Source organism: Phaseolus vulgaris, chromosome 6 (genome assembly GCF_000499845.2).
Source record: "Phaseolus vulgaris cultivar G19833 chromosome 6, P. vulgaris v2.0, whole genome shotgun sequence".
Taxonomy (NCBI): Eukaryota; Viridiplantae; Streptophyta; class Magnoliopsida; order Fabales; family Fabaceae; genus Phaseolus; species Phaseolus vulgaris.
The window spans coordinates 27,375,190-27,398,734 of record NC_023754.2 but is presented as its reverse complement, the minus strand read 5'-3'; the positions used below and the strand labels follow the sequence as shown (position 1 = coordinate 27,398,734).

General features: G+C 32.3%; 3 protein-coding genes across 7 annotated transcripts; 1 reads left to right on the top strand and 2 right to left on the bottom strand.

Moving 5' to 3' along the window:
- Window positions 1–80: 80 nt before the first annotated feature.
- On the bottom strand, window positions 81–4,545 carry LOC137832446 (26S proteasome non-ATPase regulatory subunit 14 homolog). Its single transcript, XM_068640614.1, has 6 exons — window positions 4,228–4,545; window positions 3,958–4,135; window positions 3,401–3,482; window positions 2,156–2,332; window positions 1,874–2,041; window positions 81–461 (listed from the first exon to the last, which is right to left on the bottom strand). Exons 1-6 carry the CDS (start codon window positions 4,358–4,360, stop codon window positions 270–272), a joined length of 930 nt encoding a protein of 309 aa, XP_068496715.1. The 5' UTR covers window positions 4,361–4,545; the 3' UTR covers window positions 81–269.
- Window positions 4,546–6,585: 2,040 nt separating this feature from the next.
- LOC137832440 (probable LRR receptor-like serine/threonine-protein kinase RFK1) lies at window positions 6,586–16,565 on the top strand. 5 transcript variants are annotated; one of them, XM_068640604.1, is made up of 24 exons: window positions 6,586–6,973; window positions 7,273–7,447; window positions 7,606–7,677; window positions 7,836–7,904; window positions 7,995–8,066; window positions 8,251–8,322; window positions 8,441–8,512; window positions 8,608–8,679; window positions 8,789–8,860; window positions 8,964–9,035; window positions 9,144–9,215; window positions 10,531–10,599; window positions 10,827–10,892; window positions 12,142–12,198; window positions 12,293–12,340; window positions 12,743–12,786; window positions 13,213–13,601; window positions 13,675–13,873; window positions 14,352–14,504; window positions 14,702–14,820; window positions 14,923–15,133; window positions 15,282–15,519; window positions 15,609–15,759; window positions 15,874–16,565. In XM_068640604.1, the coding sequence occupies exons 1-24, from the start codon at window positions 6,880–6,882 to the stop codon at window positions 16,258–16,260; spliced, it is 3,045 nt and encodes a 1,014-aa protein (XP_068496705.1). In that variant the 5' UTR covers window positions 6,586–6,879; the 3' UTR covers window positions 16,261–16,565. The 5 variants fall into 5 exon arrangements, with proteins under 5 accessions (XP_068496705.1, XP_068496704.1, XP_068496707.1 ...); XM_068640603.1 differs by having other exon boundaries at window positions 12,290–12,340; XM_068640606.1 differs by having other exon boundaries at window positions 6,719–6,973; window positions 7,537–7,677; window positions 12,290–12,340.
- A 737-nt stretch (window positions 16,566–17,302) lies between these two features.
- LOC137832441 (dynamin-related protein 4C-like) lies at window positions 17,303–19,618 on the bottom strand. The gene has a single exon (XM_068640609.1). It carries the CDS (start codon window positions 19,558–19,560, stop codon window positions 17,530–17,532), a length of 2,031 nt encoding a protein of 676 aa, XP_068496710.1. The 5' UTR covers window positions 19,561–19,618; the 3' UTR covers window positions 17,303–17,529.
- Between the last annotated feature and the right edge of the window lie 3,927 nt (window positions 19,619–23,545).

The window sequence follows — 23,545 nt, the reverse complement described above, 5'->3', positions numbered from 1 at the left end:
CATAATTGAAATTTTTGTTTTGACAAATTTTATAGAAGATAAATCCAGCAATAACATTAAAGATACCCAGTAAGTAATACTTAGGGAGACACCACACAAACTATGCGCGGAGTTTTACTTTCTTGACCTTTTCAGCTCGTCCAAAGAATATAACTGTCTAGTGTCTTCAAATATTGTTTGAGAAGGATTAGGAAATAGGAATTTTAACAACTCAATTTGCATCCTTACCATGCTAGAGTAGAGAAACCAGAAGGTCCAAAATAACAACTCTAAAAGACAACAGTATCAAGCATCATTCCGAGAGTTTGAACGATGTTGGAAGACATCAAATTTGAGACGTGCTCTTCAAGGTGCTTCTTCGCATCTTGCCTTCCAACATTAGCTATTGCAAGCTTTTCTGGAGGCAGCTCATCTTCCTCTTGAACAGCCTTGTTATATTTGATAGCTAAGCTCAGCATTTCCTGCATGCAATTTAATTGAGATTTATCAGTATTTATTCTGCTAACGATATGTTAGACCTCTTATAAGTAAACATTATAAGAGGAGAACCAGAAATAAAGTTCTGCAGTAAGACAGTTTTATAGCAATTTGTTGTTGTTTTTAAGCCATTGGCAGTATTTGCAGTTCTAATGTTTATTAGAGGACAAGCATAACTGCTGTCGTTAGGCAGTTATCAATCAAGAGAAGAAATAGGGAGGGTAGGAGGAAAAAAGGGGGGCAGACAGTAGAGAAAATTGGGAAAGGGAGAGACCAAGCTCTCGTATCTTGGAATGAGTGGTGTTTACTGTATTAATTGTTATTAGTGTCTTGTGTACTTTGGCATATCGATGCCAGTTCCAGAGAATAAGATTCCATATCTATTTTTATAACAGTTGGTCTCTAATCAACTAGTATCAGAGCAACCAGTTCTAGGGACCACTGATGGTGACGACTCGGCACATGGACGCAATGGTGGAGGTGTTGGAGAGGCGGTTTGAAGGCTTAATGGGCATGAGGGACACCATCAAAAGAAACGTGGAACAATTGACTGACTTGCAGACTGCTGTATGAGAAATTCGCACACTGAAGGAGGAAAGGACCAGCAATGAAAGCTAAACAATATGTCAAGGCGACACGACTGGCACCCATAATGAGGGGTGGTTTAAGGTTAGATAGGTGGAGGAAGTTAGAGATACCTATTTTTGAAGGGGAAGATGTGTATGGTTGGACAACTCGAGTGGAGCGATATTTCAACTTGAAAGGGATGTCATGTGAGAAAAAATTGCAGGCTGTGATGGCCATAGAAAGGAATACAGTGACCTGGTATCAATGGTGAGAGTTCTCAACGCACCAGCAAACTTGGGAGGATTTCCAGAAAGCAGTTTTAGATGTTTCCAACCAACCATGGTTGGCAATCCTTTGTTGAGTCTCAAGTAGACAGGTTCAATGGAAGAATATAGAACCAGAAATAAAGTTCTGAAGTAAGACAGTTTTATAGCAATTTGCTAGCGGTTTTAGCTGTAATTTGCAGTTCTAATGTCTATTAGGGGACAAGTATAAACTGCCAAGCGAAAGCAGAAATAGGAAGGGTAGGAGGAAAAAGGGGGGGTAGACAGTAGAGAAAATTGGGAAAGGGAGAGACAAGCTCTCAGTATCTTGGACAGAGTGGTGTGTACTGTATTAACTGTTATTAGTGTCTTCCGTACTTTGGCATATCGGTGCCAGTTCCAGAGAATAAAATTCAATATCTATTTCAATACCAGTTAGTTTCTTATCACGATATTAGGCAGATTTTTAAATCTTAAAAGTAGGATAAACAAAATACATGCAGGGATTTTATTATGAGTAATCAGATGAGTACAAATCTACCTTACACTTTGAATCATTACATTACCTGTACAGTCTGTTCATTAGTTTTGGAATGTGTATCAAAATGTTGAAGTGTCAAACCATCAGTCCATTTCTTCTTGTGGAGATTAAGCAACATCTTCTCTTCAAGTTCATTTTTCCGGTAGTTAATGGCTATGGAGTAGTAATGCCGGTTCAACCCATGGATCAATGCCTAAAGAGTGGCAATTAATATAGGTCACTAACAGTTAAAAAAAGCAGAACAAGTGCTTCCAAAAGAAAGAAAGAAAAAATAGTATACACATAAAAAAGGGCTTTGGTAACACACTTGAATAGATGGTTTATTCAGATGTCCCAGATTAGATGTTGTCTGCCTTGGCTCTTGACCAAGCATCATAGTCTGTGGATTGATCAATCGAAAAGCATCAATAACCACTTTGCCTTTAACACTTTGTATTGGATCTACAACCACAGCCACTGCACGCTGATTCAAAGCCTCAAAACTCTGTATGAAAAACCATAGAAGAGCAAGTTACTCATACTAATCAGCAGCACCATACTAATAAGAAGAAAAAAAAGTCACTACTAATTCAGAATTTAACTGTAAATGGCTGGCCTGGCTGGAAATTTCAATTACTTACAATTTAAATTTTAAGTAGACAACAGTTGGCACTTGGAAGTGCATATCATGACACTGTTTTCAATTAACAAAAAAATGGTTTGCTTCCACTAATAGCTCAAGAAACCTTTTATATGAAAATTAGCCGCACCATATTCACTATTCGGGAAATCAAAGCAAGCTTTATACTAACAAACAATTATTGATTTTTAACGAACATCAAAATCTAATCTAAGATGTTTGATTAATGAATCCCAGATCTCTCGAAAATCAGAGTAATATAGCAATATCAACCCTGAAAATATATTTAACTAGAAATTTTGGTTAATTATTTAAATTGCATATAATTTACTCCTCGAATTATTCAAACTCATCTTATAGTACTCTTTCTGCCAAGCAAGCCCAGAGAATAGTTCATATGTCATCATCTTCTAACAGAATCTAGGCATATAGTTTAGGCATCAACTTAATTAATCAAAAACTAGCAAAGATCAAAGCCACATTAGCAATTTAAATAAGATTCGTAATAGGTAAATATCATAGTAGACATAATTTGAGGCTAGTGAGGTGACTTCCCCAAGTTGGATGGTATGGTATGTTGTTCTCTTCACTATTGCACATTCCATACCATTCTTGAATTCTTCCTAAAAATGAGCGAGTAACCAAATTCCAAAGAGTTTTCAACAAAAAGACATGAAACTAGGGAAGAAAGAAAAACAACAACGTGAAGTCTATTCAAACCACGAGATCCACTTAAACCTTGCGACCCTCCATAAAAGTACAGCATCCATGTCTAATCCATGATGTGAAAAACTAAGAAAAATCATTAAAATCGAAACATACTAACATCATCCACCACACAGATCCTTTGAATGGAATGGTAGATGCAAAAACAATATAAGGAAATACATGAATTAACCAAAGAACGTATACAAGAAAGAAATGGAGCTGAACCTGTTGTGTATTGATATCAACACCAGAGAGCCAGCAGCCAAATCCAGGATGCGAATGGTACCAGCCGACAACCATCTCTGGTCTGCAACACAAGAAACCAACATCAATGAATTCATAAACCAAACATCACACAAGCTCGGACACTCCTCTTAAATAGCATGTCAGTGTCGGATACTCGTATCACTCGTATGATACTTGTATCACTCGTATGATACTTGTATCACTCGTATGATACTTGTATCACTCGTATGATACTTGTAGGGAGTGTCAATTCAAAAACGGTTCTAACACAATTTTAAAAAGAAAAAATACATTAATTTTCTAAAATATCAAACTTATTAACTTAGTCATGAAAAAATTCCAACTGGAACATACTTGTGTATGTAAATCTTTATTGTCAATTTATATAATTCATAATTATATAATATATAAATTTGTATCCTTCTTCTACATTTTTCCTACATTTTAGAGATTATGCGTATATCTCTGTGTTGACGTATCAGTTTCCGTGTTTGTGCTACATGAAATATTACAAAATAAATAAATAAATAAAATACCGTCCAGTTTGTTTGAGCATATCAAGCATATTAGTCTGAAAAACATGATCAACGGCTTCAACGCTAACACCAGTGCCACTCTGCGGCATTGCGAAGACATCAACCACACGAACAGTGTACTCGTCCACGAACTCTCCCAGCATCAAACCCATCACCTCCATGGGAACCCCAGCCCTCCCTGTGATTACAAAAACACGAAAACCCTAATTTTGAAATCGGGCACCCGTTGACTCAATTGGTTAAAAACGCAAACTTTATAGCTTTAACTACCGTGCTTAAGCATCTTGAGGAGCGCGAGTGAGGAGATGTAGACCTGCTCGGAGGAATCGAGAGTTGGGGAATCTGGGGGAGGGTGCCCCAGCGCTCCACCTGCACCTGCGAACATTCGCTGAAGCCGCTCCATCGCGAATCTCACTTCCAAATTTTGATTCGGATTTGAGATTTGAAATTAACTGAATTCGCTTCCCTGAGAATTTGAAGTTGAAGTTGAAACTACAGAAGCGATGAACTAGAAAATGGTGATTGAACGATCTATTTCAGAAGTTTATCTCTACTCTCACGAAAAACATAAAATAATAATAATAATGACAATTATATATAATACAACAACTTTACCTTTATAGGGTTAGATTCAATTTTTTAAATGTACATTAAAAACCGTATTTAGAAATGATGAAACCAAAAACGAAATTTGTATTTAAATCTTATTTTAATATAATTTATTATTTTATTTATTTTTTACCAATTATCAATTTATTTATCAAAGCTTTGTAATTAAATAACTTTAATATTTCGATCTTAATATATAAAATAGTAAATTTATATTTTTTAAATAAACATTATATATTATTTGAGTTATTTTAATTTAAATTTTTTTAACCAATATAAATAATTACACGGGCAACATTACTTTCCAACAATGCATGTTTTTAAATAAAATATAATATTTCGATATGAAGTAATATTTATAATAGAGTCTGAATTCCTGTTTATACACTTATAGTAGTATCTTTATTTAAAAAATAAGATTAATATAATATTTTTTCAGTTTCTTATCATTTATATTTTCATTTTTATAATTCAAAAAAAATAATAAAAAGTTAATTCATGTTTTAAATATTCAAACTTGCTTTCACTAAAATACATGTCAATTAATATATGTATAAAATAATCTTTAGTTGAGCGCATACTTTTATTATAAACATTTCATCCAAATGTCTCTTTTATATGTCAATATTAGATGTCTTGATTAAATTTAATCTTTATTTTAAGTAGTCATTTTTGGGGAAAATAAATGTTAAGTACACACACCGTGTTTATTGTGCTCCATTTCTTCATGGTATCATATTAAATTATTGTTTAGATTTCTTAATTAATGAAGCATAACATACATACATGCTAAAGTTATTACTTAACTTTTCAATTCACCAAACATGATTTGAGAAGAAGAAGAAAACATCTAAGAGATGTTCATCAATGACCAAGAAAACTTAAAACCATTTTCAACCAAACCTTTAAGGATAGGTTTGTGATTTTTTTTCACTTATATTTTGCTCAATTTGTCTATTTGTATGTAATGTACAATTTCAACTCACCTTTGAAGATTATCAAACGTTTTCTTAGGTATGAGTCTTTTCCACATATATATATATGCTTTAACATTATTTAAGTTTAAGTATATTAATAATAACTCTTATTTACATAGTTACTATTATAACAAATTGTTTGTTTTACTTGTTATGTTCTATTTAGAAGGCTTTTTGATGCAAAAGATCTACAACTCACTCTATATACTCATATAAGTCACTCGCCCAAAAAAATTAAGAATGTGACAATTTTTAAAAAATATAATTTTTTAAAAAAACACACTTGAGAGAAAAATCAAATTAACAAAGTTAGGAGTTTAACGAAAAATAATAATAATAATAATACAATAACACATTAATAACAAAATAGGTTAAAATACTCAAACATATCTCATATTCAATATTGTGTAAAGTAGAGAACCAACTAATAAGTATTACATAATAATAATATGTTAATATTATAATAATAATGTATATTTATCTTGATTGTTGTGACTATTTATAATATCTGATAGACTCTTTTACTAATGGACATTGATTAAAACGTACATCCCAATTAACAATCATATTATCTAATTTTTGTATGATTTAACTAATATTAATACACGTTTTAATTAATACGCTCAAACACATATAGTTAGATTAGTACTGACATAGTTGGGATCATTCAATCCTTGAGAGTACACCATCATTCTGCACTTTTTCAAATCCGTTTTCAAAACTCAAACAAAATAAGGTTTTTATTTCCTAACTTTAATTAACTTTAATGTTTCATATTCATTCATTATGCCTTTATGATACAAGTTAGGTTCCAAATTATACATATTTTTTGCTTTTTAAAATTCACTCGAAAATAAATATTTTTTACATTGCATTATTAAATTTTTAGTATCTTCTTATATAAATTAATATACTAATTGTTCAATTATAATAGTTACTTTATTCTTCGTATTTGTTGAAAGTGTGAGTATTTAATAAAATTGTATAAAAACGTATATGTATTTTTTGTTTTTCTTAAATCATACGTAGGAAAAGATAATTTAGAATGGAGGAAGTATAGAAGTACTCATTCGTTTAATGCATAAAGTTTAACAAAGATTTCAAATTTATGTACCATCTGAAAAAATCAAACACGTAATTAATAAAGTGGCAGGGTCTTAGACTTGCACAGTTCCATGTTCAGATGCATCATCTTCATTGTCCAACTTGAGTTAGGTTCCTTCAACTCAATTATTGCACCTACGATATTAGCTGCAGTTTGAGGAAAAGTCAGCCTTGACTCATAGAGGTTAAAGCTTAGCCAATCTAGTGCTTCTTTTTCACCCCTCAGAGCAACATGAGAGCTGTCAATTTCTTTATCTTCCTTTTTATTGCTCTAAGTTGCTTCCAATTGCTGAGAGTTTCTGCATCAAAAGTACCCCAAGAAGAAGGTATCTTTAGTTTCATCTTTGTAGATATGAAACACTACGGATTGGAGCTTCTGAAGTTTTAGTTCAGCGTATTTCAGTAACTTCTTGTTGTAGTTGCTCATGATTTAAAAGGAATAATTTATGAGTGATATTTTTATTAATATTTCTATCTATCCACTTTTATTTTCTTAATTATATGAACATTGAAACAGTATTTCCCTTTGGGTTGGAAGTTTTCAAGCTGATATTAGATTCACATTCCAATTACTGTTGTTTACAACTACAAATGCTTATGCTTCCATGTTTATGTTGTCATTTAGTTGTTGCCCTCAGAGAAATTGCGAGTGCGATGGGTTCGAAATATTGGAAATTTGATGCTGATTCATGCAGTATTGAAATGGTTGGACTAACGCAAGAGCCACCAGCTGAATCAGAGAGAAGCATTGGTTGTGACTGCAGTTTTGAAGACAATGCTGTCTGTCATGTTGTGAAGATGTATGACTACGAAATTAGTTTATTTCTCTTTTCTAAAGTTCTTGAATTAAGTGTGTTCATGATATTATCTCTTAAATTTCCTCATCCAGTTATGCAAATCCTCAAGGAAATCTCAAGTTTCTCTTTTCGCCCTGATGAACAATGTTTCAATGTTTTAGGACTCTCAAGCGCCTTAGTCTACCTGGCACACTCCCACCTCAACTGGCCAAGCTACCTTTTCTCCGAGAAGTGTATGACCAACTTAAATAAGTTAATCATTGTTTCTTTGTTAAAATAAATTGTAATGGTTTTTTACAACTTTTTTTGTTTCATTCCCGTTATAAACATTTTAAATAGTTCAGTGACTCTTTTATCTTAATATTTCCAAAAAAATTTATTCTGTGGGCAGAGATTTTGCTTACAATTGCTTCACCGGTTCGATTCCAGAGGAATGGGCTTCAATGAAATTAACTTCAATGTTAGTTCGAGTCTTTTCCAACTACTGCAAACTTTTCGTTCTGCCATTCTTATTTTATATTACTTACCTATTACATAAAACTGTGTGCAGTTCTCTTCTTGTGAATCGCTTATCTGGGGAAATTCCAAAGCATCTAGGAAATTTTACCTCTCTTACATACCTGTATGTTCCAAGTTTTAATTCAATTCATTCCTATATTATTTCATATTACATACTCTTATCATGTTTATTTAAATCCTAAAGAGTTTATTTAAATCCTAAAGAATGAGGTATACTTTAAAGGTGTTATTGTGGTAGTATGTGGTTTATCATCCTTACTAATCTCTTCATTTGTCTTGTCAATTAGGATGCTTGAAGGAAACCAATTTTCTGGTGCTGTTCCACCGGAGCTTGGGAAACTAATTAACTTGCAGACATTGTAAGACAACAATTCCTTTTCTTGTTTTCATTTTTTAATATAATTACTATTATTTTTACTTTCTCTTGTAAGATATCATGTTTTCTTATGATTTTTTATCTGCAATTTAACACTGAAGGGTTCTGTCCTCCAATCAATTGACTGGGAACTTACCACTTACATTTGCTGGACTACAAAATTTGACTGACTTGTAAGCTTTGATATTTGTTCCTTCTCCTTAAATATAATCCAACTACTTAACTCATACACCGCATCTCATGCATACAATTCATTATCACATTGCAGTAGAATAAATGATAACAATTTTACTGGAACAATACCTAGTTTCATACCGAGCTGGCAACTTCTCCAAAGATTGTGAGATTCTAATCCTTTCTTTCTTAAATGATTTGACGGTTCTTTTGCAAAATATTAAATCTTATATTATTTCTAACTCCATACTCTTACCAATGTAAAATCTATGAAGAGAAATGTATGCAAGTGGACTAGAGGGACCCTTCCCATCAAATATCTCTCTCTTGAAGAACTTAGTTATGCTGTGAGTGTATCTTTCTTTTAGTCCTACGAATCATGGTACATTTTGTGCTTCACTTTATCTATCATATTTATATTCTAGCTCATGGTAACGCATATTTATGCAGAAGAATCAGTGATATAGAAAGTCCTGCCCAGGTCTTTCCACATCTGGAAAACATGGAAAAGTTGAGTATATTGTAAGTCTACAAGTGATAATATTTTCTCATATTTTGTTTCTTAAATGGGAATACATATTCTTTTAACCATTAGTCTGAAATTTAACGCAACTCAATTTTGTGTTTAAGGGTTCTAAGGAGTTGTAACTTATCTGGTGTTATACCTTCATACGTCTGGACAATGAGGAATTTGGCGGTTCTGTAAGTAAGCGTGCGAAGATTCTATACCTATAACATGTTTATTCCGCATGTCTGTATTGATAAGAATAGACTACTTTAGTTTATCTTTCCGGACAAATGATGGTAGAGTAAGTCTTCTGCTGCTCAATGCACAAAAAGTTTACACCTAATTTTATGAAATCATTTTGCATATTGAGATCGTATAATTAATTCTTTAAGAGGTTAGTATTGTTTAAGGATGACCAGAGAAAAAGGACTTAAGTTACGCCGTGCGTATATGTTCTCATAACCTATGACATGTTAACAATTTTAACATTGTTAAAAAAGAATCAAGAATAGAAAATGAAAGCCAGTCAATAACCAAGTTAGGTGTTTGATACTTCTATTCTCTTCATGCATAGTGTTCAATCCAAGTTAGGACTGACCTGATTCATGAATGGATGAAGGTGAAGAATGGGTGCACCATGTGCAGAAGCGAGCAGTGGGGAGTACCTACAATGATGCTCCATTGCTTGAGCTAGCATTGTGCACCTCTGAGATGGTGTTTTGGGAGTAGTTACGAAAAAATGATCTCTCTCCTTATGTTGGCAGTGACACAGGCTGATCCATGTCCAGGTTCATAGTCAAATCCTTTTTTTCTGTGACTGGGATCAAGAGAGTAACTTAACCTCCCTCGTAAATGCTGGAGGAATGTCTTATACTGAATATGATATTATGTTTGACCTTTCACCATAGTTATAATATGAGGTAAAATATAAATTTTAATGGGGTACTTTTTTTTATGTTAACAGATAAAATATAAATTCTTGTGGGACCAATTGCTCCCATAATCCATAATGCGCATCCACCCCTGTCTAGCATACTAATCAAAGGTTTGAGTTAGAAACATACATAATAAGTCATATCTACATCTGCATTAAAAAGTAAAAACAGAGGAAAAGATTTTCTGCTAACTGAATTCTAAACAATACATATTTGAATACAGTAAAGCAAAAGGGCAAATACATTGCAAATATCTAGATGAGAATGAGCTAAGTATTCATGGTTGCAACTTTAGAATCCGAAGTTGAGCAACTGTACCAGGCAATATTAGTGTAAATCTATGTGCTTGATGTGTTAAAGGTTCAGAATTATTTATTCTCTAAATACATAAACTGCAAACCTATTTGTCAGGAGAGACAGGAAAAAAGTTACGAATCTCCAGTGTATTAAGATTTATGAATTGGCACTGTATTTGTTATTGACTTGCTTTACAAATTGTATGATTACATGTTTCGTGTAAAAGGACATTGCCTCATTAAAATTGAAATTCTATATTTAAAAAAATTTATGATAGGGATGTCAGTTTTAACAAGCTCGTTGGGGAAATTTCATCAATTGTAAGTGCAAGGCGTCTGAGATTTATGTAAGCATCTTACTCTAATGTATATTGACACTTAAATTTTAACTTAAAACAAAAGGGATAAGAACTTGTGATGCATTTGAAAGCTATTTTTCTACTAGATAATTTTCAACCAATTTTCATGATTCCATAATCATGTAATGTACGTAGTTTTTTATAATGAAACTAAATAATTGTTTTTATGTTCAATTGACACAATGAATTAAACAGTTTGGCATTGCTTCTGTTAGCTACCTAACAGGTAACATGCTTAGTGGCAATATACCCAATTCAATCCTGAAGGATGGAAGTAGCATGTAAGTTTCTTGTAGTTCAAAATTCTTTATCTATATTAATTTTCTGCAATTAAGGTTTTAACTCTCAAAATCATGATGAGATTATTTTCTAGCAATAGTCAAAATATAGACAATTCCCGGTTGATTCATCTTTATTCTAGAAGTAATTCATACTTTAAATTTAGATGTGATTTACTAAATCTACTTAATAAGAGCTTGTTGAAAGGAAAACACTCCCACTCAAATTCCCTATAGAGAGAAACCTGAACTCACTCATCTAAATCTCAAATGGTATTTGAAAGAACTTAGTATGTCCAATGTGAAGTTGTACTTTATTGGGCAATAGGACTTCTATTTCTTTTTTACGCTTAGAACATCTCTAATATAGAGATCTTATAAAGTAACTTAAGTCTAAAACTCAAATCTTATAAAAACATTATTGGAACAAGTTTATATAATATAATGGAGGTCTTAAAATTAAGAACTATGAGTTTTAACAATAAAAGACAATATTTCAATATCAACAACAATCTTTTTAAGAAATTGAAATACAGATAAAATATTATAATTAGGGAGTTCTAATAAAATGTCAGAACAAACTTGTAAAAATTTAGTGTTAATTGCATAAAAAATGTAGTATATTATTGAATTGTAAATGGTTTCATAATCAATGCTTGTGGAATCAGAATAGAAAAGCACTGAGAAAAACTGGGACGGAAGTAATCTCTGGTTAGCATGCCAAAAAATGTCAGAATTATCATGATGGGCATCATCATTGGTCTTCATCATAAAGAGGATGATGCAGCCAGGGTCCCTTTATTCCTTTTTAGCTTCGTCTGGGTTATTCCAGATACATGAAAATATTATAAAGCAAGATTCTTTTTTCTTTATCATTTTAGGCTTTTGTTACTGATGTCATTTGTGTGTACAAAGGAATTAACTACATTTAAGGAAGTTATCTTATAAATACAAAGCCATACTGTTGAATCTCCTCTAAGGGCATGAATAAACAGCAAATGCAACGTATTGTCTCCTCTGCAGTATTTCTTCTCCTCTGATCTTTTATATATTAGTTTTTGGAAAAGGTTGAAAGAGGGTGTGGGAACCCATGATGGCATTTTAATATATGTTGGATACTAGAAGATATTTATCATAACTGGTCTTGAATGCTTTAAATTTCATTTTTTAGTGGGAGTACATAATTATAAGCATGTTTGGTTTTCAATTTATGGTTTATTTGACAAAAGCTCTCATATTGTGTTGGACACAGTGATCTATCATATAACAACTTTACTTGGCAAGACGAAACTTCTTGTAAGGATGGCATGTAAGTGAAAACATTTTTAATGGAATTTCCTTTATATTTTTCAAGCTGATATTTTTTTAAACTGAAATTTGTTTCTGATTGTTTCCTTTAGTAGGAACTTGAATCTGAATCTGTTCAGAAGCTCGATTCGAAAGAATAAGTTGTAAGATCCCCTTCTCTAGTTTTGGAGAGAAGAAGCAATTGAAAAATGATTTATTTGGAAGAATTTAACTGCCATATAACAAGCAAGCACTATGCTAGCTCTGACCATTATTTTTGACATCATTATTTATTTCCACTTTAATTAATGAGAAAATGATAAAGTAATAAATCAGTGGATATTGGTATAAAATTTCCTAGAAAATGCAAACAATACATTCTTTGACAGTGTCTTTCTAAGACATAATTTAGTAATGAATGTATTTTATAATGTCTCACAAAAATTTGATCGAGGAGAATGTATGGAAGAAATGTTTGTCAAAGGATATATTAGTACTTGCTAGAAGCCTTCAAACTTCTTTATTCCAACAGTACATACTAATTAAACTGTATTTGAAACTGACAGAGAGGAGTATGTTCCTTGCTCCAAGAATTTCAGCTGTTCACGCTGTAAGTTATATTATTATCAGTTATCAAGCCATCGGTGCTGGCAGTTCACTTATTGTTTTTATTCTCAGCCATCTACCAACTATGAAAATATATTTTATGACGTAATTATTTAATGATTTAAAGATGTTAAATATCCTCTGTATTAAAAAAAATCTTATTGTACTTGACTAAATTATTCTCTATTATTTAAAATATCATTACCCCTTATATATCAAATGTTGCATAATCAAATGATGAAGATTGTAACATATAAGGTGATATGTGTGTTAATATGTAGCAATATTCAAATCAAAATAAATGCATAGTAGCAAAATAACTTTTTGCTTTGTATGACACTGTTATGTTAAATTGCATATGAAACTTTGTACAGTTAGTAGTAGTTAAAAAAAACTCTCGCACTGTTTTAATTTCTGAACCAACTTTCAGTTTCAAGTTGTTTACATGTTAACTGCGGTGGGAAGGATGTAAGTGTTAAAGATGATAAAGGAGAAAACCTTTATGTGGGAGACGAAGATGTTCAGGGTGGCGCTGCAACTTATTTCTACAGTAATGATGATCACTGGGGATTTAGTAGCACCGGGGACTTCATGGATGATTTTGAGTCCCAGAACGTACGTTACATTGTATCTCTGCCATCTTCAAATATGCCAGAATTATACAAAACGGCGCGTGTATCTCCAATTACACTTACTTATTTCCACAACTGCATGGCAAATGGGAACTATACTGTAAACCTTCACTTTGCTGAAATAAAGTTTACAAATGATAAAACATATAAAAGTCTTGGGAAGCGCATATTTGATATCTATGTTCAGGTAACCAATTTATCTAGTGAATTTTGCTTTAATTTCCAGAATATGAATTAATAATGCGTTGACTTTGTCTCAGGGAAGAAGGGCTCGCAAAAATTTTAATATAGAGAATGAGACAAATGTTACTGAAAAACCACTGGTACTGCCAATACACAATATCGGAATCACAAATAATATCTTGGAGATCAGATTCTACTGGGCTGGAAAAGGAACGACTAGAATTCCTGATGTTGGAGTTTATGGTCCACTTGTATCAGCTATATCTGTGGTTTCAGGTGAATACTACCCCATGGCAAGATGAGTGTAAACTTATTAGATTTAATGAAGGGTGTCATCATCACTGTTTATGATGTCTAAGTCTAACTTCACTTCTCTAGAGTATATTACTCTGATACTATTGAAAACAGAATGCCCTTAAAGAAAAATGAACGTCATGAAATAGTAGTTCTACTTTCATTTTTATATTTGGTATGCTCTTTTCTGTTTTTTAAATAGAACTCTTCACATGGCTTTCTTGATCTTTCTAGTAAAGATCAAATGCAATGTCTGTTTCTTATCACTTCTTAGGTAAGCATTGGTCATACTCTCAATATCATTTCTACAGATATTAATTGAAGGCTATACTACACAATTTAGTACTGAACTGACAGCAATCTTATGAATGGGATGACTTTTTAGTTGTTTGAAGCGATCTTATGAATATGATGGCTAGTGCTGAATAAAATTCAGTGTGATACCTTGTTCTTTGAACAGATTCTAGAATTTGCTCAAATGGAGAAAAGAAAGTTGATCGTTCGATAATCATTGCCATCGTAGCCGGTGCTCTATGCTCAGTGCTATTTTTATCTGGACTCATTTGGTGGAAGTGGAAAGGCTTTTTCAGAGGGAAACTGCAAAAGAAAGAAGGTGGAGTCTTATACTTTGAAAACTGTATTCTACGAAATATCCATAGGGGAGTGAGAATAAAAGCTTGCACAAACTAATTATATTGTTTTCAATCATTATTTTATTTCTGCAGAGATGATAACTTTGAGGCTTTTGTTTACTATTGGAATATAGATAACTACTGACTAATACAAATTTTGCATGGCTTACATGGCCAGGTGCAAAAGATGGAGATATTCAGGCAGGCAATTTTAGCTTGGAGCATATCAGAGCTGCCACCAATGACTTCTCTTCTGCTAATAAGATTGGAGAAGGCGGTTTTGGTCCCGTATACAAGGTTTTTAGATAACTTCCATATTGTTTTTTATTTATTTAAATGGAATTTTTCTGTTTATGCCTGGCATACTAGGTTTCTGGTAACCTGGATGCGACAATGCAGGGTGAATTGCTAGATGGTACTTTTATAGCGGTCAAGCAATTGTCATCACAATCACGGCAGGGAAATCGTGAATTTATAAATGAAATAGGCTTGATATCTTGTGTGCAACACCCCAACCTCGTAAAGCTTCATGGATATTGTGCTGAAGGGGAACAACTTTTGTTGGTATATGAGTACATGGAAAATAACAGCCTTGCCCGAGCTTTATTTGGTTAGTCATTACTTGTCCATGAATTTCTTGATCATATGAGGTCATACAAGAAGCTCTGCTTGAATAAATCTGATTTTTACATATATTTCTCTATGCCCTCTAGAATGGATTTCGGCAATATGTTTGTAAGGCCCCTTGATCTTTGTAGGTAGTGAGAACCGTCAGCTTAAATTGGATTGGCCCACAAGGTTTAGGATTTGCATTGGCATAGCAAAGGGTCTAGCATTTCTCCATGATGAGTCAAGATTCAAGATAGTACACAGAGATATCAAGGCTTCTAATGTGTTACTCGATGGCGATTTGAATCCAAAAATATCTGACTTTGGCTTGGCTAGGCTTGATGAAGCAGAGAAGACCCATATCAGCACCCGAGTTGCTGGAACCATGTAGGTTGCCTTTGCACTAATCATACATAAATCTCTAAATAATATTTGCCGTTACCTAAATTTCCTTTTTCATTTTTTTTTTCTCGTAGAGGGTATATGGCACCAGAATATGCATTATGGGGCCATCTTACATACAAAGCCGATGTTTACAGTTTTGGAGTTCTAGCATTAGAAATTGTTAGTGGGAAAAACAATAACAATTATTTACCAGACGATGGAAGTACTTGTCTTTTGGATTGGGTATGCTTAAAGCCCCTTGCTGTATTTTTTAATTATAAACCCTTCATTCTTTTTTTCAATACTTATTAAAAGTTACCTCATCCTTTGAAGATAAACAATAATTGATATTTGCAGGCATGTCAATTAAATCAAGCTAAGAAATTAGTGGGGCTTGTTGATGAAAGGTTGGGACCAGACCTTAATAAAACAGAAGTAGAAAAGGTGGTCAGAATAGCTCTTCTGTGCACAAATGTTTCTCTATCACTTAGGCCTACAATGTCTGAGGTGGTGAATATGCTTGAAGGACATTTAGATATTCCTGATGCAATCCCAGAACCAAGTACCTACAGTGAAGATTTAAGGTTCAAAGCCTTAAGGGATCTCAATGAACATCGATCAAAGCAGAGTTTGAGTGTAAACCAGAGCCAGAATTCATCAACTCATACATTCAGCTCAGCATCTGCTAGTAATACTCACACTAGTAGTAATATTGAGGATTATTGTTCAGTTGACAATAGTTAGCTACCCCTGTCAACAACTCGGATACACACTTACCCGTTAGCACTGGTTGCTCCATATCTTTAGGCCTTGAAATTTTTTATCATCAACCAGCCAGAGTTATCTTTACATATGCATATAACCTTCCATTTCCACTTAAGCAGTTTTCTGCTTTCTGCAGAGGTCTTTCCAAAGGAGTACGAGAATATTTTTCCTTTGTGTCACCTTTATAATACTTTATTTTTGTTTCTATTTAGTAGTGTACAAACATATTGCTACAAATAAAGCCATCACTGAATCATAAAATTTGGTTGCATCTTTATTCCTTACACGATGAGTTAAAAGCTTTCTATGATATTCCGTCTTTATTTTTTCCTTAGCCATTTTGACTTTAGTAAATACTTTTGGTTTCCCTCGTGGTATATAGTTTTCTGATTGATTCTCTTACTACTACCAGCATTACACACACAAAATAATGTAAAAGCTTAATTCTTACCCAATGTTAACCATAATAATGTATTGTGTTTCTTACGGATAGAAATGTTTTTGGTAATTGGTATGAACCTTCTCATTACGGGTGGCCACATACAAAGGTTCATTTTGTCTTAAATTTTGAAAAACAAAAAGAGATTAAAAAAGAAAAGTTTATTAACCCAATTAGGTAGAGTCAATGTTAATGATCATTACAGTTGTTTACTCTTTATGCAATGCTTTCAATCAGGTTTGTTTTTGTTTTGTTATGTAAATATGTTACGAAGTGGATTTTAAGCCTAACTCAATCCCATAAAACCGGCTCATGGAGTGAGGTTTGCACCCACTGGGGGATCTCTAACACACCGCCTCACGTCGAAAGTGACAGCTCGTGCGTGGGACAACATATTATGTCAACCGTTTTGTTATGTAAATACAATATTTATGTTTACATTTGGGGTCAAATTTTTTGTTTTGTTATGTAAATACTAATCATATATTATTTTCAAGGCAGTGTAACCTTCAGGCCTCCATCTTCTGAGGGAGGGATACTCTTAGAAGACAAACAGAAGTTCAAGTCAGTCATTTTGCAGCAAAACACTTTAGGAATTTCCAAGAACAAGGATAAAACCTCAACACATCCATGTGAATCTCCCTCAAGTGCCATCCTCACAGTACAAGTTATACAACTAGGACATACGCCAACCTACAACCTACATATCTATTTATATTAATACTAAACGACACCTACTTTAAAACCTTAATATGCAGCAAACATAACAAAGTCACAAACATAAAAAAAAAAAAGACACATTCTCAATTCTAATTACCATTTGTAGAAATTTTGTCAATTATGCTAGCCATCACTTCCTTGCTTTCTTTGAGAACCTTAATGCTCCTATTAAGCTCGTCACGCTTCACAGAAACAGAAGGAGTTTCCTCAAACAATCTCTCTATTCCACCTCCACTAGAAGACACCATATCCTTCAAAACCTCATACCCAACATCCTCGTTCAAAAGATTGAAAATGCTGAATTGCATATGCTTAGCAGTGTTGTCAATCAGTCTCTCAAGCACAATCTTCCAGTATGCTGCTAGTCTCACTTTCAAGTCAAACGCTTGCGGAAGCAAAGTTATGTACTGGCTCAGATGACTAACCTGAATTTCCCCAAAACCAACATTTATCGGAGAAGTGGCTGCAACCTTAATTACTCCAGAAGCATTAGCATATATCTGAGGAGAGATTGCATTAACTCTCTCCACCAAATTATGCCGGTTGGCAATTAGTTTATTATACTCCATTGTGTATTCAGGACTGCAAGTGTAATCAGTTAGCTTCTCCATTTCCAAAACCTCTTTCATATATTTCATAGATTTTTCCTTCATCTTATCAATAAGCTTCCGCCCAACTAGTTTTGTACAGGTCTGAAGTTGGTGATAGTGTTCTGAGTGATGTTTCAGAACAGCCATCACCACTTCCTCAAGATAGTCCCACAACTTGTCAATGAACTCAATTGACATGCATGAAATAGCTTTCACTTTATGTCCTAAACGAGTAAGAAAAGCAGTGCGTGGGATAAAGTTCGGGAGTCCAATTCGCTTGGTTTCTTCCAGCACCCTAATTTCTTCCATCAAAAACTTATTCTCGGCATCACTTTCAGAGCCCTTGCGAAGATCATTAGAGTACTGATCCAGCATTTCAACAAGGCGAGCAGTGCAATGCATTTGTTTGTCATCAGGGTACTCGTCAAATTCTCCTCTCAGAAGAATCTTACTGAGGGACTCTCTTGCCAACCCAAAGATATGCATGAATGCAGAGATAACATCAACCAAGGAAGTAAGTTTTCTGGGAAATTTTTCCAGCTTGGAAAGCTGAGAAGCAAGCTTGTCATTGATCTTCTTAACAATCTCCGGCAATAATTTAGAAATACTAACCGCTTGAATCTGAACCAGCTTCTCTGCCAAAGCCGGAATGCCAACAATGGACTTGTCAATGTTGGACAAAAGCGCGTTTGTGTTGAATAATTTGGCTTCTTCTTCTCGAGCTTCTTCGTAGGACTCCTCTCCAATGCGATTTCTTACACACACATAACCAAGACCGATGTTCACATCATCAGCAGTTATCTTCTCATGCAGTCCCTGCGGCCACAGATCAACTTTTGTGACAACAGCAAGAGTCCTCTCTCCCGTTTTGTCAACACTCTGTGACATCGTAATAGACTCACAAGTAGGGAAATCATCAGTGGCAGGTAAAACATTGAGAATAATGCTCTCCTGGGGCCTTATGTACTCCATAATAATATTAACAATCTGGTCATATATATCTTTAGCTTGACCTTTAATAGCCACTCGAGTAATGCCAGGAAGATCAATCAAAGTGAGATCAGGAACACCATTCTTCTTCACTATAAGAGTTAATGGGGTGTTGGAAATTCCATTCCCATGCCCAGCAAGTTCATCCGTCGCATCACAAATGGCTTCAGAGACGTGATCCTCATCCGTGGGCACATGTTTGTCATTATACTCCAGCTCCAACTCAGGTTTCGGAACTGAGTGGTTTTTGAGCCTTATAACCAAGGGTACCCTTGTGCAGATACCTTGTCCACGGGGTAAGCTGATTCCAGCCAGAGATTCTAGGACACTGGACTTTCCAGAAGATTGATGACCAACAACCACTATGGTTGGAAGCTGTATCCCTTCTTTCATGATGTTGAGGCGCCTCAGGTTATCAAGAGCATCAAGAACCGGACGTATGCGTTCATTGTAAGAAGACACTATGGGTGCAACATTTTCGTATGGCTCGGTTTTTGGCGTGGCGTGATCGAAACCAGAGGGAAGTGTTCTTTCTGCCATTTTCAAGTGAGAGGAGTAAGGTAAGACTGAGTGCTGCCAAAGATTGAGGAAGGAAGTTGTGTTCACAAGAGTTGAGCTCCTATCCTATATTTATGCAAAAATACTGCTTAATATCACTAAGTTAATCATATTTATGACACTTTACGGAATAATAATAACAAACATAATCCTATATTTTCTTTTATTATTATTACAATAATAATAATTTATTACCATAAAAATAATAAAATATTTTATTTTATTTTTAGTGAATTTAAATAACTTCATTTTTTAACTTTTATAATTTTTTTCTTTTAAGTTTTAACTTTTTATTTTATTAATGAACTTTAAACCTTATAAAAAATGTTTATAAGGTGACATTTGGATTGTGAAAGATCATGATTTGGTGTGTGGAAGACACTCTGATGCCAAAGTTAGAATCAGTTTTGTATTATTATCAGATAAATTCATTTTACTTATCTTTTAAGTTGAACATCTATTTATAAGACTCTCTTATTGGTCTTGAAAACTACTTGAGTTTTTTTTTTTGCAACATTTTGTAAACACACATGTATATTTGAGTTTGTTTTATGAACTTTGTTACCGTATCTAATTTAATTTTACTTATTTATTTTTTTATTTAACCTTTTCCACATGGCAGTATAACCTTGTTGATTTTTCGACCTAAACAATACACTTTGTAAAATAGTTTATTTAATTTGTGTTTTAAAATAATTTGTTTATGTATTAAACTTTTCAAAATGGTTTTTTATTTAATTTAATATTTATTTCTATTCTAGTTTGTATTTTAAAAAATATTTTCTTGCATAAAATTATCTTACGAAATTACAAAACATGAAATATATTGTTTGATAAGTAAACATGTAATTTATAAGGAGACCATTTTTTAGTATTTAATCATGTTGTATTTTTAATATTAAAAATGTTATTATTTTGTTTAATAATATATTATTATATTAATTAAATCCTCTAAAAAGATTTTGTTTTTATCTTTTATTATTTATTTAATTCAAATTATCTCATTCTTTTTCACTCTATTATTTAATTATTCTTCCCGTGACTTGGATTAATCCCAACAAATGTGGGAGCGTGTTTACGAAGGAGAATCTCTTTTGGTGATTTCAAAAGAGAACAGTAACAGAATTCTGATGCGTCAGGTCCTGACCAGAGATTCAGTCTTTTTTACACGCTATCATCTGTGTACTCTATCCTTAGCTCTGTAATCTTCTTCTCTTACCCTCTCATCCATTTTTCAACTTTTCGGTCATTACTCTGAAATTTGATTCTCTCAATCTCCTCCCTGCCAATTCTTTTCTCCAACTCAGCCTTTACTTCTATTGACACCTTCTTCTGAAACTAACACACATTCTGCAACCTGATAATGACAATAAAAAACGGAGACTTGAAATATAATCACATGTTTCCGAGGACTTGAAGAACGAATATCCAAATATCCGAAGACCGAAATTCTGAATATCTATAAGAGGATGCAAAGGAGAAACCTTACAGGAATTTCACAAAAACAATAATATTGATAATTTTTTTAAAAAAATAAGTACTCTACCTACTTTCTTTATCTGCATTATGATATTATGATTTTTTGGATTGATCTTTCGCAATTATATTTGTTACAGATCTGGATTGTATATGGACTCTTGCGGATCAAAGAGAAAACATATTCAAGGTACGTTATAATATGGACCTGTACAATCCCTTGATCGTTTAAGGTTGTGATGAAATGCGTAAGTTGTACACGTTAAAAGAAGGATCTCATCAAATTCTCTTCCGTTACATAGGGATAGCTGTTTTGATGTAACGATGTTCGAGGAGACGTTGTCCGAAAATACTGTCGTAGATTTTTTTCTAGAGATTGAAAGTCGAAGCTCACTAACGTATCATGCACTTGTGCATTTTACACTAACTTTGACTGCTTCTCAGTGCACAACAAGTGTCGTCTGGTATTTTTTTTTATAACTGACTTTTGCTTTATTTATATTAAATAATGTATTTTTTTTTTCTTAATTTCAAATATTTAACTTTTTATTGTTGGGTAGGATTTGCCTGTGACTTTCGCAGATCATATGCGAAGAGGTCGATTCCAAAATGTCACTTTGCACGGACCAAACGAGCAGGTGCAATGTAAAGTTTTAATGCGGAATGTTCCCAAAAAGACTGTCAAATTGGAAGGTGGATGGAAAGAATTCTGCAGGGAACACTCACTTTAGGAGAATGATAAAATTATTTTTTAAGCAGATGATGAGAAAGCATGGCAACACTTTCAAGGACAAAAAATTGATTGAAAGTTTATTGTAATAAATTTGGGAGTCATGACTGTTTTTAAGCCTAATAAAAAGGATAATTTTTTAATTTTAGTTAAACTTATTGTGGACAACATATAGGTTGTTCAAACATTATTAATATTTATAACTATTATATTTCTGTTTTCTAATTTATGTTTGTTTGTTTTTTTTATTTGATATTTTGTTATTTTCTATAAATTTAGTATCTTTGTTATATTGTGTTAAATTTCTTTACTTACAAATTGTATGAGTTGATTGTATTAGATGAAAATATATATGTTGTAAACATTTTTATTATTAAAATATTTCAATTTAAGGTTGTATAAAATTATTTATATAAGACACTATAAGACAATCTCTATCCATCTTTATTACAAAATAAATATATATATATATATATATATATATATATATATAAATTACAATCATTTAATTATTTATTAATATATTAATAATATTTCATAAATATAATCTTTCCCATTTTATAGATAAAATCTTTCCGCGCAAGGCACGGGTTAATAACCTAGTTAAAAACATTCAAACAAAAGTTTATTCGTTTTGAGATTTTATATTAAAATTAAGAATATCTTATCTAAATTTGTAATCATACTTCACTTTCTTTTTCTTTTATGCTTTCTTTAAATTAGGAAGTAGATTTGAGAGAGTTTATTTCAGATCATTTTAATGAAAAATATATAAAAAAATGAGATTATTTGGATTAAGGTAAACAAATTAAAAAATGTAGAGATAATTTATGAAAGTTTGTAAGTAATATGATGAATGTGATTGAAATTGTATTTTTAATTGATAAAAATGTAACCTTACAAATTGACCTTTCTATTTAAAAATTGTTAAAATTTATTTATTTGTGAATTATAATTATTTTTAATTAAAATATTTTTATTATTATGTAAGGATTAATTTTAGAAAAAATACGAATAATGTGAAACTTTAAAAACATATTTATAATTGTAAGAAAAATTATTTAAATTCTATTTAAATAAAAATCTAAAATATTCAAAGTCTAAAATAAATACAAATCTTAAATTTTTAATATCATATTTTAAAAATATTTAAAATGTATAGAAAAATTTAAAACATTCCAAATTCTAAATTAGTTAATATCCTATTTAAATAAAAAATACAAAGAAATAAAATTTTAAAATCATTTAAAATATAAAACAAATACAAATTATAAATTATTCAATAATCTACTTAAATAAAAATATAAAATAAATAAATTTATAAATTATTCAATATTTTAAATAAATACAAATCTTAAATTAATTAATTTCCTATTTAAATAAAAATATAAAATTTATAAAACATTCAAAATCCTAAATAAATAAAAAATCAAAAAATTATTTAATATCCTATTTAAATAAAATTATAAAATATATAAAAATAAATAAAATATTCCAAGAGAGTGTGTTAGTGTTAGGTGTTAAATGCCAGGAGGACCTTCCATCCATACACAACTTTTTATTCTATACAGATCAATTCATAGGAGCTGACGTAGATTGAACCTTCCTAGTTGGAATTATATACATTAAATTGGAACAACGCGTTTTGAATCATGTTGTGAAGTGGTGACTACTTCTTAGCTAAGTAGTCTGCAATAATTTGCAGTACGGATTGCAAAAGATAAAGTTTAAAATGGTGTACTACTACTTAGGCTCCAGTGA

Excerpts from the sequence above, each read along its gene's own strand:
- LOC137832446 (XM_068640614.1), bottom strand. The coding sequence starts at position 4,360 with ATGGAGCGGCTTCAGCGAATGTTCGCAGGTGCAGGTGGAGCGCTGGGG. Across the intron at positions 3,483-3,957 it reads ATGCTCAAACAAACTGGACG|ACCAGAGATGGTTGTCGGCT; the intron begins GTATTTTATTTA and ends CTTGTGTTGCAG. Across the intron at positions 2,333-3,400 it reads TTGATATCAATACACAACAG|AGTTTTGAGGCTTTGAATCA; the intron begins GTTCAGCTCCAT and ends TTTTTCATACAG.
- LOC137832440 (XM_068640603.1), top strand. The coding sequence starts at position 6,880 with ATGAGAGCTGTCAATTTCTTTATCTTCCTTTTTATTGCTCTAAGTTGC. Across the intron at positions 6,974-7,272 it reads AAAAGTACCCCAAGAAGAAG|TTGTTGCCCTCAGAGAAATT; the intron begins GTATCTTTAGTT and ends GTTGTCATTTAG. Across the intron at positions 8,323-8,440 it reads CTAATTAACTTGCAGACATT|GGTTCTGTCCTCCAATCAAT; the intron begins GTAAGACAACAA and ends TTAACACTGAAG.
- LOC137832441 (XM_068640609.1), bottom strand. The coding sequence starts at position 19,560 with ATGGCAGAAAGAACACTTCCCTCTGGTTTCGATCACGCCACGCCAAAA.